The sequence below is a fragment of the Lepidothrix coronata genome, unplaced genomic scaffold (genome assembly GCF_001604755.1).
Source record: "Lepidothrix coronata isolate B3197 unplaced genomic scaffold, Lepidothrix_coronata-1.0 Scaffold124, whole genome shotgun sequence".
NCBI classification, from domain to species: domain Eukaryota; kingdom Metazoa; phylum Chordata; class Aves; order Passeriformes; family Pipridae; genus Lepidothrix; species Lepidothrix coronata.
This window is the reverse complement of record NW_016690304.1, coordinates 4907185-4925019: the sequence shown is the minus strand read 5'-3', so window position 1 is coordinate 4925019 and position 17835 is coordinate 4907185. Positions and strand designations below refer to the sequence as shown.

Here is a 17835-nt window from a genome sequence, read left to right as displayed (position 1 = left end):
TCTTCTGCACCTCTGTCCCATAGGAAGCTAGACATGAAAGTAAAAGATCCCAATAACCATTTAAGAGCCTGATATAAATCCTACTGAAACTGTTGGGGAAAAGCATTCTTTCAGTGACTCCTCTGGGCTTCAATTCCAGTGGTAATTCAAGAAGAAAAAAAATCCACAGAATTAGTTGCAACATGCCTGTCTTAGAAAGATGAAGATGTATAACTTAAAGTAGCTGAAGCAAAACCAAAATGAATGAAGCACCTGTAACTTAAATATTTTTTTCACTAGGTTGTTCAAAGAATGTACTGATTTGGATTATAATCCTCCTCAAGATTACAGTACAATTCTTCCTTTATTTTGAACAGTATGATCCTGCACAGTAGCAACACTGTGGTTTTACTCAAGATCAAAATTCAAAGTCTGAAGCTCCTGTTACATTCTGCACATTTTATACCTTGGAACCATTCAACTTTTCCAAGAAAGTAAAACCTTGTGCCTCTTACAACCACTTACACCAGTTTAATTACATGATTTAGTTACACCAGCAAAGATTGCCTTGCAAAGACTGCACTTTTGCAACACAACAAATTCAGTGGGTTAGACTGGATTATATCAACACAAGGTTTCTACTGTCCAAACGCAGTTCATATATTTTAGTGGTTTACTTCAACGTCTCTAAGCAAATCTAGTTACAACTTTTTTTGTTTCCCCAATGAGTTAAGGCCTTAAATCATATGCAGAAAGAATATAACCAGGGTTGGTTCTGATGGATATCCTTCTCCCCCTGAAACACTTTCTATAAATTCTAGCAAAATGGTTTAGCTGAAGGATAATGCTAATTGCAGAAACGGCAGAGGAATGCACACAAGTGATTCCCAGTCTAAGAAGCAGGGAATGAAGACAATTTTCACGTTTCACCCCAGGCTGTTTGATGAGACTTTCCTTAATTATGCTTATTTGGAATAGTTACCAAGAAGGATTCCGTTCTTTTTAATGCTACCATTCAAAAGCCATGGACCATGAAATCACATACTTCTTGCACATATTTGCAGTTTTTACAGAGGGTGTAGAACATACTACTCCAGTAGCTGCCAAAGTATCATTGTTACATGCAGATCAGGCAAAAATCAGAGGGCTTAAAGGAGTATGTGTATACTGTGTAATTTGCAAAGTACAGAGAGAAAGACATCCCTTTCTAATTACACATACATTGATAACTTCAGCATTTAAATATGTCAGGAGCAGAGTTTACCTCTGTAAAATTAAAACCAAACTAGAACCACTGGCAGTGGTTTCGAAAACCAGGCATCAGGGAGCTTTAACAAAATCAAAAATATTCCAGGGCCTTGAAATTTCTCATGCATTCATTGCTTGGAAGTCATATTGCCAAAGCATCATGAATCCTACTAACAGGGTTTTTTTCTCTTTCAATAAAGTAGCAAGGCACGTAGAGCTTTATTTTTAAAGAAGCCTTTTACAGTCTTTTCCAAGTCAGGCAAGAGTCCTTTTCCTTGGTAATGGCAGAAGAGAAGAACGACAAAGGTATTAATCTTATTTACTCCCATACATATTGGCAAATTTGCTAGAGTAGGGTGCATTTTGTAGCATTATAAAATCCTCAAGAGAATTGAATTCCTCCCACACCTCATCACCGAAATATTTTTGCAGGGCAAAATATGAATTATTTACAAAAGCAATTGCCAATAAAATTTCATCAAACTGTATCTGTTACAGAAGGCAAACATTTCTCCACTATTCCAATTTTTTTACAGTAGCTGAAATTCAGACCTACAGCTAAAATACTACTGCACCATTATTGTAAGAGAAATGCTGAGAGTTCCCTAATTACAGTGCTGCCAGTGGGAAGCACTGTTGCAAACACATGAGGAAAGGAGGATTAAAAGAACAATTCACCCCTGCAGAAATTCAGAGGAGAAAGATGCATTGCCTCAAGAAAAGCCTGACCCACAGGTATTTTCCTTAGAATACTGGGAACTGGTTTTTGAAACCTTCTCCTGTATTTAGTGACCAATAATCCACATTACTGTCATAAGCACATATGACAATCAAAAACATGTCTCTGAAATACAAGAGCCAAATTTAAGGGGTTCAAGTGTTGAGCAATGGCCATAAATCAAGAACTGAAACACTGACAGCCACAAGGGCCATAACATTCACCTCAAATGTGAACAGTACCTGTTGCTCAGGACAAGTACTGGAACACCTGCCCATGCTGAGCACATGTAGGAGCCCATTTCATCACCAACAAAGTGGTGAAAACAAGCAAGTAGCTAAAGCTCAGTACTGTTACCAGACTATGTTTTTATTGCTGCAAATCCTCATCTGGAGTTCTAGGCCCTTGCTTCCAAAAGTGTGAGAGACGGGTAATTCCAGTTGGCAAGAGAATGCTCTGGAGCAACAGCACTGCTTTTTTATCACAAGTTGGGTACCTCAATGCTTAAGCTCCCTGAATTAATGGACATTTCAGAACTGCACCGTTTCTTTCTTCATTTCACACCTATTAATAACAAATTGTTCCTGATTCTGCATTGGTGGTGTGAAAATCATTCACTCTCCTTTCTGTAAAGCGTAGGAGATCCCATGATGAAGTTAGAAACATGGATTTCAACAGTCTGATAAACAGTGCTAGAGAACATGAATTTAATTACGAAGATCAAAAGCAACAAACAGCAACACTGCCCTTCCCCTCACACCCCAACCACACACAGTGTGTGTGGCAGTCCCCCAAATTTCTAATCTGTAGCCACAAACAATGATCACCTTGCAAGGAACTAACTCAAGCAGTTTTAAAATTTAAAATTTCCTCTGCCACATTTGATTTTACTGAAGGTTACTGTTACACACGCACCTCTGCTGGGCTTGCACAGTCCAGAACTTTGCTTTTACCAATCTGAATTGTCAGCTAAATTAAATTACCAAATTGCACTGTAGAGGCTATCACACATGTAGCTATTTTATTCCACTGAGCATGAAGAAAGTAATCTCTGAGAAAGCAGTAGCTTCTTTACCCAGAGAGCTAAATTTACTACTACTCGTCTGCTAATGCCTCAAGTGACACAAAAGCCTATAAGCAAATAAGCTGTGACCAGGATATTAAGGAGCAAATAACATGTCTACAAAGACATGCCTTCCACAGGTGTAGCATTTTCTGACTCAAGTACATGATAGTACACAAGTTAACTTTTGTTCAGATCTGCAGATGTGTTCTCTAACAAGTGAGACCAAATCACAGAAGCAACAGGAACTGGTGTTTCTGAGAACATTATTCTGTAATTTAACTACATGACTTATGCATGTCATTTAGAAATTCATTTAGAGACAGAAAATCAGGTTGGGAAATGAGACTTGAAACTGGGAGCAGAGGTGAAGAGAGATATTGGGGTTCTAAGGTATGCCATTTCCCTTAATAAGTACTTTTTGATGCTGAGATCAGTCTTAGTGCATATTAAATAATTCATAGCATCGCCGTCCTGGTTTTAGCTGGGATAGAGTTAATTTTCTTCCTAGTTGTTGGTACAGTGCTGTGTTTTGGATTTATTCAGAATGCTGATGACACACTGATGTTGTAGGTGTTGCTTAGTAATGCTTACTCCAAATTGAGGACTTCCCAGTGTCCCATGCTCTGCCAGTGAGCAGGTGCACAAAGAAGCTGAGGGGGAGCATGGCCAGGACAGGGGACCCAAACTGGCCAAAGGGATGTTCCATACCATAAAGCATTATGCCCAGTATATAAACTGGGGGGATTTGGCCAGGAGCTGCCAATTGCTGCTCAGGGACGGGCTGGGCCTTGGTCAGCAACTGTACTGTGCATCACTTGTCTTTCTGGGGTTTTATTTCTCTCTCTCTTTTTGTTGTCTCCCTTCTCATTACAATGATTATTATATTTTATTTCAAGTATTAAATGGTCCTTATCTCAACCTGGGGGTTTTACCTTTTTTCTGATTCTCCTCCCCACTGGGGATGTTACATGATAGTTATTTCCTGGCTGGGGTTAAACCAAGGCAATCACAACCTGCATATATGTAATATTATAGACTGGCTTTCAGGAACTGCATTACCTATAAAATGACTTCTATTTTTATTCACAAAGTATATGTTTGTCTTTGATGATGTGCTGAAAGGGGCTCATTAAATTACTAATGTAACTATTAAAGCTATTAAATTACCAATTTTGAGGGATCAATTCAAAGCACATTGAGATAAGCATAAATCCAAAGTAAACCAAGTGTCTCTTCACTTCAATGACCCTCCTATGAGGTTCTGAATGCTAAAATATCTTTCTCCTGACGGGATTAACCCCTTCATTGTATGACCCTCCCTGGCCAAAACAGTTGAAGTAGTTATTCCTATGGCTCACAAAATGTTCTGCCTGGTAGTACATAATGATGGGGGAGGGGGATCCTTGGTTTGTGTTTACTTTTAGAGCCCAGGGGAGACATTGCTCCCTGAGCTTCCTGACAAGATGCTTATTTTTATTCACATTGTCACTATGTTTTCCCATGAACAAATATTTATACTTCAGAGGAAATGTTTCAGTAACATGTATCAGACAGGATAAGCAATGTGCTCACTTCCCTTCCCCTTATTATGAGAAAGCAATTTTGCTTGTAGGAGGAAGTAAATAAATAGACTCCCTAGAGATGCCTGGGAAGGGGTAATTCTTGCAGGGAACCCGTGTTGAAAATACTGGCAGCATATCACTGTGTTAGCTGACCTGCAGAGGTTTCATTTGCAATTGCAAGAAATGAATACATTAGAAACTTATTGTTTCCTTTTTTGTTCAGAAAAACAGACCATTCCTGTACAATCCTGTCTTAATTAAAACATTTTCCCTTCTGATAAATTTCAGTAGCATGTTATGTTCCTATCTGCATTATTATAATATGCATTCAATACATATGGCAAGATATAAATCCATCTTTTGTTAATGCTTCTGAACATAAAATAGACTGAGAAAGCCAATGGGTGAAAACGACCTAATTTCATTGATTACTCCAAATTCTGAGCAGAGGGCTTCACTATATGATCTCCTGAGGTTCCTTACAACCTGAATTTTCCTGTGATCCTAAATTAAGGACACATATTTGGTTTCCTAACTTATATGCTTACCGTAGGAACTGTGAAGATCTGGCTGTGGTACTTGACAAAAGCAATATAAATATGCACCTGTAATTCAGGCTGGCAATGGCCCCACTTTTCCCTAGGCTGCAGAGAGCAGGAACTCAGAAACCTGCTCGGATGCATGAAACAGTACCTGCATATTTGTGGTACAATCTCTTTTTTCATCCCAAGATCTCACTCATTTCCTGCATCTGCAGTTAGTCTGTGTAAGTATTCGCTCTTGAAAATTAGACTTTAGCAGCTTCCGTTTCTTTGATGCTTTGAAAAAAAAGCCTGACATTGGGTCAAAAGCTACTCTGTGCAGAAGCCACCCATTGTTAACCCTGCAACAACACCCATCCTTTATGCCTTTGTTTTTATCTACTGGAATAGCAGAACAAAGCTGACTAATTCTGTAAATGAAAGGATTAATTCTAGGACTTTTCCATTTAAGACTTCCAGTACAAAGTTCACCAAGACACAGATGCTATAACTTTATAAAATACCTGACCAAAAGCTGCTGGACAGAACAGCAGTGGTGACAGGCAACACTAAGTGAAACAAGTCAGGTTTTCTTTTATTTCTCCCTGTCAATACTTACCTCAAAGGAGAAAACAGTGTTCATATCCATTTTTAGCAGCTTGATCAAAAGCAGAATTCCTTTAAAGATACTTCATGTCTTTTCTCTTACTGTGGCATTCCTGAAGAGGAAAGGGGGGGGGGGGGGGAAAGAAGAGAGAATAAACCTTATTTTCAACATAAAATTACAACACATGCAATAGCAAAGACATCTTTTATGATCCATTATATATTGTAAAACAGGCCTCCTTGGTAAACAAAACAGTCTTTCAAAGTTTCAAACAGGTAGATTGAAAATCTTCATTAAAATACTGTTTGCTCCAATGAACTGAAGAAATCATGGGTAGCTAGATGAGCTCTTGAGCATAACTGGAGATTGACACAGCTCTGCCAAATGAAGCTTATTCTTTAGTAATTTTCCTCTGGATTTAGATTTTAAAAATCACCTTAGGTGTCATAAGTGAGCACTACTCTATCACAGTTGACCAACTCCTCTCTGTTAGGTAACAGACTGCGTAGGGTTTTTTTGCCCACCTTCAAGAAGATGTCAAGACTAAAATATGGGCTAGCAGCCTGATGACACATGAACTGGGACTTCTGTGTTGCTTCCCCTTTGGTCCCAAATGAAATTAATTATGAAAGTGCTTGGCTGGGTTTGGTAAACGTCTGTGTTGTTGTGGCTTGGTTCCCATCCAAGAGCAAGGCTGAGGTTTTCCAAGAACCAAAGGTGGGAGCAACACTGATTTCACCTCAGATGGTGCCCTCAAAGCAATGCTCAGTGACACAAGTAGGTTTCAGAGGTTCATGCTCTAGCTTGAGTAGCAGAAGTAAAATGCAGATTCTTCAGCTGAACAGACTAGTGGCCCACTTAGCTTCTCCAGGCATTTCTCCCTTCTTATCAGCAACTTTTCAGAATTGAATTTAGGACTGAAGTTAGCTACTCACAGAAATTCTCACCTGCTGTAGATACCCAGCATAAGACAACAGTGAGGGCAAACACAGGAAGTGAAGTGACACTTCCTTCCACCTCTGTGGAATAAGCAAGCCAAAGGGATTGACACAAGAGCTAGAGCCATGATCTTTATATCCCTCTAGAAGTCCTTCCCTTCCCTTTGACACTTAACAATAAGCATTTTAGTGGTAAAGATCATATCAGTCTTCCTGAACTGCCATGTTTCATGCAGCTACAACTGTTGAGAATTGTATTGATGGCAGGAAGATTAGAAGTTACTTGCAGCTTTTCAAAAAAAAAAAAAAGGATCTGGTTTACCTGCTCGTAAATCCAGAGCTCCCTGTTTATATTTCACTGAGATCTCATACACTTCTAACAGCCTTTCTCTGCTTTGCCCTCATTAAAATCCACAGACATGGCCTCCAAAGATACATCAAGATCCTTCTCGCTCTCAAACAGACATGCACCAGTTCATTCATAATTCTTTCTCAGCAATCATTAATTATTTACATTATTGTCCTATTAAAGGACACACTGAGACTCTCCTGCTTGCTGAGACGTTTTTAAATTGTTATGCTGTAAAGTCAGACCAGTTGTTCGAAGAATGTAAGTGGATAGAAATGTAGCTAAACCTGATTTTCATCATTACTAAAGCATAAGCCTAAAAGTTCCACTTCACAGAAAAATGTTTCTGGCCTCCATTCCCCCGCCCTCAGTCTTTGGGTTTCTGGTTTTGAAGATAGCTGGGACCATAAAAGAAGGGCTCAATTCTTAATTAGCATTGTGCTGACTGATTACAACTTCAAATTATAAACATCTTTCATACCAAGCACATCATCTATCTCTGTGATGATGATCTGCACTCAGAAGAATAGAGATGCTAAACCTTACATGGACCTTCCTCATCTGAGTCTCTCTCATAGCTGAGAAGAGAGCTGGCTTTATACAGCTCTCCCCCTGAGTGCCCGCATGAGAGAGCACCAGTTCCTTCCATGGCAGTGCAATTCCTTCTCTCTTCCATCTGCTCCACACCCAGGCAGTCATTACCTGAACTCACACTCACCCACAACAGCAAGCACACCGTGGTACTGTCTGCAGGACATGCAGCAAGGTCAGCGTAAGCTGAGGGAAACTAAAGCCAGCTGGAACACAGAGTAATTCAGGGAGGGATGTACCTATATGGTCTAATTCTCCAAAGGGGGGAAATTCCTTTAAATAGGCAGGAAAGTGAGGAGCAGGTGGATGTTGCTGCAGGTTGGCAGGTGAAACATTTGCAGTGTAAACCAGGCCCAGAAGGAATGCAGGCAAGGCCGGGTGGAACACTAGGCTCCCTGGATGGGGATTGTTGGGGCCAACAATCATGTGTGATCTGGTCTAGGAGCCTCTTCTGTTATGGACAAGACACTCCTCTAACATAGTGACACTACAGAAAACTCAAGAAAACTCAGCCCAATTTTCTCCTCAAATCCACCTCAGCTTCACCTTTGGCTTGTTCAGAAGCCTAAGCTGATCCAGTCTTTGTCTCACCCCTGGTTTTTTTTGAAGATTATTACAAAACTAAAAACATTGCAGAATTTTATCCTCTAATACTACTCCAGTTTCCTTTTACCAGCCCATCATCTCTATGTATTGCTTTCAGTTCTGTAACACCACACATTCACAGTACATCTGCCCCAAATCTCTTCAACAAACTTTGAAGGATTCTGTAAAAGAAAACCGCTTTTAAGCCTCATGTTTCTTCCTTGTTTAATACGTTCTCACTTCAAACTTTTGCCTTTAAGAGTTCAAACACCGGAAAAAGTTCAAGTAAAAGAAAGAGCAGAACCTCAATTCACTGTTGTAATCTTTACTATGATACACCTCACTTGCTGTACATTACATGGTTGAACAGACAGTAGAAATTTTACCTCCCATTGATACCTAAACCAATATTTCCTCTCAAGATAATTTCAAACCATTAGTGTTCTAGAATCCATAGTAAATGCAAGTGTTTTGCCCTTTCTACTTCAGTTTAGACAAGTGTGCTTTTTCTAGGGTCTCCCTTAGAGAAAAAGGAATTTTTTCCTGCATTGATTACGCAGACAAAAGAAACTGATGACATGTGATGTAAATATTTCTATTTAGCTAAGTACAAATGACAACATTTGGTGAGAAGTTGACAATCAGGTTCTAAAAGAAGATGGGATACTATGATTGCCACTCACCCTGCCTTAGGAGCACCCACAAGGACTCAGTTAAACAGCTGCTAAAAAGTGCATGTACTAAAGCTCTAATTTCCGATGCTATCCAAGTAGGGAAAAGTTTTGCCCTTTTCTCATTCTTCCTTTTGGAGAGCTGCAAAAGAGTTGGGCTGGATACAGCCCAGTGCTTCTCCCCAGAGGTTCTCAACAACTGTAAAGAAGAGAAGAGGCTCTCTAACTTCATTTTCCTGCTAGTCTTTTTGGGAGGTACATCCTTCTTCATAATCAGGTCTTCTTGTATCCAGTTCTCTACACGCATTTACACTCTGTACCAATTACAAATTTCATTCTTGTAATGCAGAGAACCATTAATAATTTAAGATTAAAAAGGAACCTAAGGGCAGGAATATTCCATTTCTGCTCACGAGATAGATGTTATTCTGCTAGTACGTCAACTCAGGTTATCTTTGTGCATGCTATGTTAATTCAGCAAATTGCTTTTCAAATAAAGTGCTTTCAGAAAGCGCCTGGAGATTCTGTAGGAGAAGAAAGTTTCATTTCTATGGAAAATGTGCCAAACCAACACCAGGAAAGTGAAATACAAACAAATTTTAGATTTGTCCATCTAGTTTTCACAGAGAGGGGGTAGCCACGATAAATTTCCCGCATGAACGTGTAAAAGTCATGCCAGGTGCAGCGATAAACACCCCAGGCGCACTGTTTGCACCGCGTTCAACCACAGAAACACCAAACGCGCCTAACGGTATCTAATGGGTCGGCAGCGATGCAGCAGGACCGCCTGACTCCCGGGAGAGCCGTCAGCATTTTTGGCCTTACCGGCGAAGGGCACGAGACACCAGCACGAGCCGGGCGGGTACCAGGACCCCGCTGGGGCAGGAGCCCGGGGCTCCGGTCAGGACGTGCCCCGGAGCGGGGAGCGCCCCCGGCCCGCTGGGCTTCTCCGCCACCCACCTCTCCTTCCTTCCCGCAGCTCCAGCGCAACTCCCACCGCGCCCGGCCCCGCCGGGTCACCGCGTCCCGCCGGGAGAGCCTCGGGAAGCCCAGACAGCGGGCACCACCCGCTCGCTCCCTCTCTCCCTTCTTCCCTCCCTTCTTCCCATGACCGGGGCCGCAGCGTCTCACCTGAGCGCGGAGCGGGACCCGCTGGGGGCGGGACAGAAGTGACCCAGCGCGGTGCGGTGCCCGGTGCGGTGCCCGGTGCGGTGCCCGGTGCCCAATGCCCGGTGCGGTGTGTGGAGCGGTGTGCGCGGTGCCCAATGCCCGGTGCGGTGTGTGGAGCGGTGTGCGCGGTGCCCAATGCCCGGTGCGGTGCCGGGTGCGGCGGGTCCCGCCCTGCCCTGCCCGGCCCGGCGCGAGCGGAGCGGGCGCGCGCGCCCCAGCCAATCAGCCCCGTCACGTGAGCGCGCCCCGGCACGCGGTGCCGCTGCCGCGGCCGTTACAGCGGCGCGTGCGTGCGCGCGGCGGCGGCGGGAAGCGCGCGGGGAGGATGGGGGGGGCGGTGGGGTTGTGCGCGCGCCGCTCCGCTCTGAGGGGGCCCGGGGGTCGCCCCATCCCCTCACGGGGGGCTTCGGTGCAGCCGGCGGCGCCGCGCCCGCCCTTCCTGTCTTCGGGAGACATCGCTTCCAGGAATTGAGGGGCTGCGGAGGCAGGAAATCCTGCGGGGCCCCGCAAGGGGAGCGGCCGCGCTGACGTCCCATCAGCGCGGAGCATGGGGGGGCGGGAGGTGCCCTCCGCCCCCTCCTCAGAGTAGGTCCTTGCTCCATGTGAGCACCCACATGACGAAATGCTGAACCGTGCTGTGCGCCTCTCTCGGGGGCGGATGCTGCTGTGTTTGACATTGCTGTCGGACGAGAACATCACACCATGCTGCCCGCCTCAGTTGCCCCACGCGGGACTTTGATGCTGAATTGTAGCTTAAAAGCAGCATTAAGCCTGTTTTTCGTCCAGAATGCTTTCCATTTACACTGTTCTCGGAGTGTCTGACCTCTGTATGCATAATGCACTAACAGAAGTCTTTAATGGGAGCAATAGTGGGAAGCCATAAGTAATCCAGCACCACAGGGCATTTAAAAAGGTTGTAGAGCATATTGCTGAAATGCTTTGGTAAATTTGAGGAATGGCCCGGTAGCCTGGTGTTGAAGGAATTTTCTGCTTACTCAGTGTCTTAGATTCAATTTTCCACCCTGGATCTCTCTGATCTGTTCAGGAGGATTTCAGAGGACTGTGGGTGCTCAGCCTTTGTGCCAGTGCTGCACATCACTCAGCAGTGACGTTTAGTGTTGGTTATGGAGAGTTTCTGACAACGCCGCCCTTCCAGGCTAAAGAAGAAGTGATAAAGGGCCTAAAGACAGCAGGAGCTGGCAGTATTGCAGGTAGAGGCAGGCTGGGCTTGCAGCCAAAATGCTCTCCTATCGGACTGGCAGAGATCAGGCATTCTGCTCAGAACTAATGAACCTCGTCCCAGATCAGGAAAACCAGAAGAGAAGCAGGGTTCATTGAATCTTTTTTCTTCTTTTGATGATTTTTATTTCATGTGCTTCCCTGGGGAGTCACGAAGGCTTGAAATTTACCTGCTGTATCCTGTATCAATATTGTGATATACGTGCATGCTGTGTCAATACCTGCTGTATCAGCATGCTGAACAGTGCAGCAGGGTGAATATTTCTGTGTGCAGCTCTGTGCTGCCATGGATAGACTGCCTTCAGCATATAAATCAGCTTTAGAGTACTGTCAAACACCAGCATCCCCTGTGCTTTTTACATTTGTAAATGAAATGTGGGAGGATGATCACAGTATTCCAGGAGCTGGGCCTTTAAAATAAATGACACTTGGTACTGCGAGCCCCTCATCGAGGAGTCAGAAACTCTTAACTTGGCTAAATTTTAAGATTCTGAATAAATACTAAAGGAGAATAACCTTTGTTGCATATGTGGTACCAAGGGCAAAGAAAGATTGCTGGGCCACATTTACTCCCTAGAAATGGAAGCATTACTTTGTTTGGGGAGAGTTTATAGAGTTCTGGTACCTTCTATTTAAAGCCCCTATGAGGAAGCCTCCCCAGTGCTTCCACAGCATTTGCGTGCAGAATTATGTAGTTGTGCAATTTCACTTAGTCCAAACAAACTGACTAAATTCCTGTAATTTTTGCTGGAAACACACTATCATTTGCAAGGCGATTGGAGCAGACAGCTGAGCTCACAGGGTTATCACTTGCATCTGTTCAGAGGATGGCCTCTAACCTTATATTGGCTAACATTTTTTGCTCTGTCAACTAAACCCACATCAGATAAAAGTCCACCCACGCAACAGGTTATGTAGTTTGCTTTAAATCAGCTGTATTTTGTGAACACTGAATGACTTGCTCCTATTTCATGCATTTCCTTTAGCACTTCAATATGAATTTAGGTTGCTTGAAAGGTTCTTGACTGACAGTTTTGGTAGTTGAACTCCAATGTTTAATCCCAGACTGGTCCAGCGCGAGGAAGCTTCTCAGTGCTACCAGGCAGGAAGCTTTGCTGGGCTGAGGATAGTCCCATTCACTTGCTTTCTTATGCCAGCAAAGGCAGGATTTCCTGTTTCTTCACTGCCCTTTAGTTACTGGGGGTAGGATATTGTTATTACCTTAAAACTATGCCTTGGATACTAAGACTATATGTTTAATTAAAAAAAAAACCAAAAAGGCAAGTGTTTAGTAAGTAATCTGCTCTTTAAAGTGTGATTATTCCATTTCAGCCTTAGATTAGTTAGGCAATACTCTGGAAAGCTAATGGTCTTCACAGCACCCCTGCTCTATTTTTGCCAACTTTAATTTATTGTCCTTATTGATTTTTGCAAATTCATTTATGCTTTTAAGATTCAGCTGATTTTTATGCAAAATTGCAGGTGTTGAAGCTATAAGGAGAGATGGAGAGTGTGATGTTATCCTTCAAAGTGCACATGGAATACATGAGGAGAAGCTATGTAAGTTCTAGGCTTCCAGGTATGGATGCCAAAATTAAATTTGCTGTTAAGAATAATTATTGGCAGACAGTTGTGTAACTTTTATGACAGTATCTCTTGAACATAGGCAAAAGACAAACTGATACCAGTCATGATGTCAAACTGTGATTGCATTGCTCCCCATTCACGGAAGGTACCAAGGTGACAAAAATATTTATGAGTGTGTTTTCATTGCTGCACCATTGTTGTCAGACTGCAGTTATGTTAGTCTGACTGTAGTAGCTCCAGATGACTCATGGCTTTCATTATATGTCTGAGTTCTTAAAGGATAAAGGATTTGGGAGAGGTTATTTTTTTTCTGCAGAAAAATGATAAAAAATCTGTTCTGTGATAGTAAGTGCATTTGTACTCTTCAGCACCCACTAAATTTTATAGGATGGAGGTAAATTGTGAGCTTTCTGAAGGTCCTCACACCTGTTTTCAGGCAGTGCCTTGAAGCATTCACAGACAGTGAATAGAGCATAGACCTTTGTGCTGTGGTGGAACAGGGAGTGTTTGTGCCCTCAGTTCTGCCAAATGAACTGTGGTGACACGGGAGGTCACGTGGGAGGTGGAGATGAGCAAGTGCCAGGCCTTTCCAGATAGGTCTGGAAGCCAATGGCTCATTATGCTACAATTTATTGAGATGTTTTTAATGTTTTATTCTCTGTTGTCTTATGGTTATGACTGTGGTTACTGTAGCCCTTTACTGCCACATTGGCCTGGAACAGGCTTCAGATAGTGGAATTCTACTGCTGAGTATTCTCTGGCTCTGCCCATGGCCTCCAGCAGGCTGTGGCCAGCTCTGCCTTACATTCCTGTTCCCTATCATTTGGTGATAGGGCAGGTGGAATTCCTGTTCCCCGCATCTGTGTGTTGGGGACACAGACTATACTGGCCTTGAAAGCTTCTTCTTTGTCCCAAGAGACATCAGAGTCACAGTCATTTGGCTACTGAGGGCTTTCAGAGCCTTATTACGGCTTTAAGCTGTAATACAACAAATCAGAGTAGTGAGAGGTTTTAGTGCTTCTCTGTGACGTTTTGGCACATCCACACCTAAAACATTGTACATAGTTCAGTGGGAGTTGTGAGTGGAACAACAGCTGAACAGAATGTCAGGAGGTGTGTTACAACCTTTTGCTGAAGGTGCATGTCAGCTTTATAGACAGTTATAAAAATAATATTATAAACACTGCAGCAGTCACCACTGTGTTTATGCTACACAAACCTACGTAAGACTGGTGAAGGTTTGTCTGGGTAAAGGTACTGACTTGGAAACTGGGAGAGGAAGGATTTCACTGGCAGATTATAACAGTGAAATATTGTAGCCTGAGGAGAAATAGGTTGTGGAAATGTCAAATAATAGACAACAGTTATGCAGGCAGAACCCATTACTGATTTTGGAAAACCTACCTGAATCTCCCATTTCTTTGGGCTCAGAAATATCAGGAGTGAAATGACAGCAGAATTCCTGACGTCTAGTGGTTCTAACAAATAAACATTTGTTAACTCTGCTTTGATGGACAGTTCCTATTTATCCAGCATCACTCAAAGTCATGTCCTCATACAGCTCATTCTTTATAAATAAAAAGACTTATAACCAGCTTGGACAAGCCTACCAAAAATACACTCCAAAGAACACTGGAAAGAACAACAATGCCTTGGAAGGAGGATAGAGGAAACAAATATTTTCCCTCATTTATTTCCACAGTTTTATTAAAGGTAGTGAATACATTTAGCCACATTGAACTAATTTTTTGTAAAGCACAAAGTTCAGCAAGGAAAGCTTGTATAACTTCATAATTAAACAAAATTGATCCAGGAAAAAGGGATCATGAAGTAATGTAGAGGGTTAAACTGTCTAAAGCTTATCCATCCTTGTGTTCAGATGTAAAACTGAGGCAGAGAAAGAACTGACCAAAATATTCCTCTCCTATCCTTCTTCTACACTGTAACTACAGAGCTCAGGGATGAATTTGATGTGGGAAAGTAGAAGGGACTAAGTCCCTCTGTTTGTGTGTGCTCCTGCAACATAAGAGTTGTGGCTATATAGTGTCCCTCTATGTAGCCTGAGTTGCAGAATTTAAACCAAGGTGGATGGCAACAATGCACAGTGTGTGTGGTTGTTTGCTTCGCCAATACAGAGGATTTCCACCAATGTCACTCCTTTCCTACCAAATTCTCTGTATAACAAGCCAAGACCTGTGATACCATCTAGGCTTAGTTCTCAGCAACCTTTCACCATAACCTTTCACCATGCAGTGAATGTGAAATGCTACCAATCTAGAACAGCAGAGCTTTAACCTACTTTGGAAAGCATATGTGATCAGCAGTAACTCATGGAGAGCAGTCCCATTGTGAATTAAATGCCACTTAGCTGAAAATGTGCACTGGATTTAATTCAATTCCTTGTTTGCTGGCACGAATTCTTCTGGTGACCATGAGTTTCCAAGAAAAAGATGCAATTTTTATCTCTCTTCCTAGGTTTAGCACTATTCAAATGGCAAATTATTTTGTGTGCCTTCACTTCTGATCTTGAAATCTGGAACCAGTGAGGAAGATGAGAATGAGCACAACACCTCCAACCTTATCACCTAGGCTCAAGCTCCCCTTGTGTAGTACGTGGGAGTCTCTCATAAGCATCACTCTCACATAAGCATATTTTTTTGTAGTGACTGTATACAACAGTTCAAATGCTGGTTGCTGTAACAGAACTCTGGAGCACATACTGGAGCTGTCATGTGTTCTCCCTCCCACCCCCCATCTGTCCCGTTCATAAGTTAGAACAAGCAGTTAAGGAGATGAACTATGACCTTGTTTCTGTCCTCACAAATACCACTCACAGTACCAAAGGACTTTAGCCAAAACAAGCCAGACTTTATAATTACAGGAAAAACAGTCCTCTCTGATATCTCAGATTATGATGTGCCTGCAAAATAGGATGCACACATGTTTCTGACATGGCAACACTGGCAGTTTGGGTAGTTCTCAAGCTGGTACAATGTGTTACCAGGTATGTTTAGTTGTAGAGTGTTTGAACCACATGTAAACATTATTTTCCAGACCTGGTAATAGTCTGCCATCCATAAAAGGAAATTTAACTNTTGTTCTGTCTCCCATTTATCAGCTAGAATGAAATGTAGGTGCTTATGTAAGATTTTTCAACAAGTTTTTGCTGTTAAAAAGGCCCTAACCCAAACCTTGTGCCAAGGGGTGTAAGCACTGAGGTTCCTCAGAAGCCAAAGTCAACACGGCACAAAGCCATCTCTGAGAACACAGAGGACCTGAGTGTCGAGTAGACCTTCTCCTTTGCTCCATGTGCAATTGGAGTCCCTAATTTGCTGTTGGCTTATGAGACCCCAACAGAAGTTAAGAATTATCACTTTGTAGAGTATCACCAGTGGAGACTAGAGCTGTCTCACTGTCAGTGAGAGAGGTCTGCTACAGTGACAGCCTCAGTAAATAATCTGTTTGTCTGGATTCAGATTCTGATCTCTTTGTTCTAGCAAGATGTTGGATCAGATGGATGGTCTGGATTTTAATTGTTTGTGAGCCAGAGAGCAAAAGAGGATCAAGAAAGAGAATTAGAATTTTTGTATTGCCTCTGCGTTGGAAGATTGTGGTATACTGCATAAGAAAACTTTCTCTGCATTTTCCAGCAGAGACATTGAAAAGGTGCCAGATACATTTAAATGAACCTATTAAAAAGACAAGAAATTTGGAAATATGGAGAAAAAGAAAGAGAAAAGCGAGTATTACTTTCAAATATTCACACCTACATTTTAATGAAAATAGTTAGGTAAATACTGCCAAACTAGTATTTAATCTGCAGAGCTTCATTTGGGCTCGACGTCTCTGTGTCTTGATAGCTGTAGAAAAGTTGTTTTCTAAATACATAACTAGCTCCTGTAAACATTGCATACGGTATTTGTAGATCAAGAAAAAAGAGAAAAAGCATGAAAACAATTTTAGTACAGAGAGAAAATTTTGGCAATGTCCTGTGCTTTGTTGCAAAGTACCTACTCTTTTCAGACTGAGTGCATGTGGCGCTAAACTCCTGAAAGTTTTCCACTGTCTTTAACAAAATCAGTCACTGCCAATGTTCCATTGGTGTCTCTAAATACAGATTTCTCCTCTGCTAGAACTTTCTGGAAGAAAGATGTTTGAAGAATCACAGTTTGAAATATTTCAGGAAAGTTCAGATGTTTTGAAATCTGAGAAAGGAACAGACTGGATGGTGTAGGCAATGTTGTTACTTGTTACTTGACTACCAGCTCTTAAGCAGTTGCACTACAGTAACCCTGTTAATAGACATCTTCATAAGTACTTGATATTTGGTTCAGCCATTACAGTTATAACTATTGATAATACTTCTTTGTCCATGCCATGCTTAGATTTATAATGATTTATATATAAATTGTTCAAAGAACTTTTGAATATTATATTTGTGCTTCTATATAGTTCATAAAATATGAACTATTTTGGTTTCCTTTTAAGGAATTCTGTAGATTTGAACTATTTTTTACCCCTTCAATTATAGTCTGCTATGAAGAGCAACATCTTTAATTTCTCTCTCATTTTTCAGTAGACCTGCAAGCACAAGTGTTGCCATTTGACTGACATACACAGTTTAGAAATCTTTCCTAATATCTCACCAGTCTGAGCTTTGAAAACTTCTTGACAACATCCAAAAAAAAAAATTCTTGATAGTATTTCCATGTTCTGAAAATGCAGAACAGTGTCTACAGTGTGATTATTTGTGCCCTAGCACTTGTCAGTGTTTAGGGTTAACAATCCACTAGCACTAAAAAGGATAAATGGATGCTTGTGCCTCCACAAGTGTCTACCATTTATTCAGTTGGGAGTGCACACAGAGCCACTAACCAGTACACAGAAGATCAGGGGGAAAGGAAGAATTAAATCTGGCTACAAATACTGAAACAGCAAAATAATAATAGAATCACAGAATAGTTTTGAGTTTGAACAGAGCTTTGAAGGTGCTGCCCCAGGGAT

General features: G+C 42.0%; 2 protein-coding genes across 2 annotated transcripts in view; one reads left to right on the top strand and one right to left on the bottom strand.

Annotated features, from left to right (window-relative positions):
* The window catches only part of RHOBTB1 (Rho related BTB domain containing 1), a 52721-nt gene extending 42625 nt beyond the window's left edge, over positions 1-10096 (bottom strand). Inside the window, exons 1-2 of the mRNA XM_017826121.1 lie at positions 9967-10096; positions 5714-5813 (exon numbers count right to left, since the gene is read on the bottom strand). The gene's annotated coding sequence lies outside the window, so the exon portion shown is untranslated. The remainder of the gene's footprint in view (positions 1-5713; positions 5814-9966) is intronic.
* On the top strand, positions 10061-16876 carry LOC108502740. The gene is made up of 4 exons (XM_017825959.1): positions 10061-10295; positions 10375-10590; positions 12727-12804; positions 16329-16876. The coding sequence occupies exons 1-4, from the start codon at positions 10061-10063 to the stop codon at positions 16619-16621; spliced, it is 822 nt and encodes a 273-aa protein (XP_017681448.1). The 3' UTR covers positions 16622-16876.
* The last annotated feature ends 959 nt before the right edge of the window (positions 16877-17835 follow it).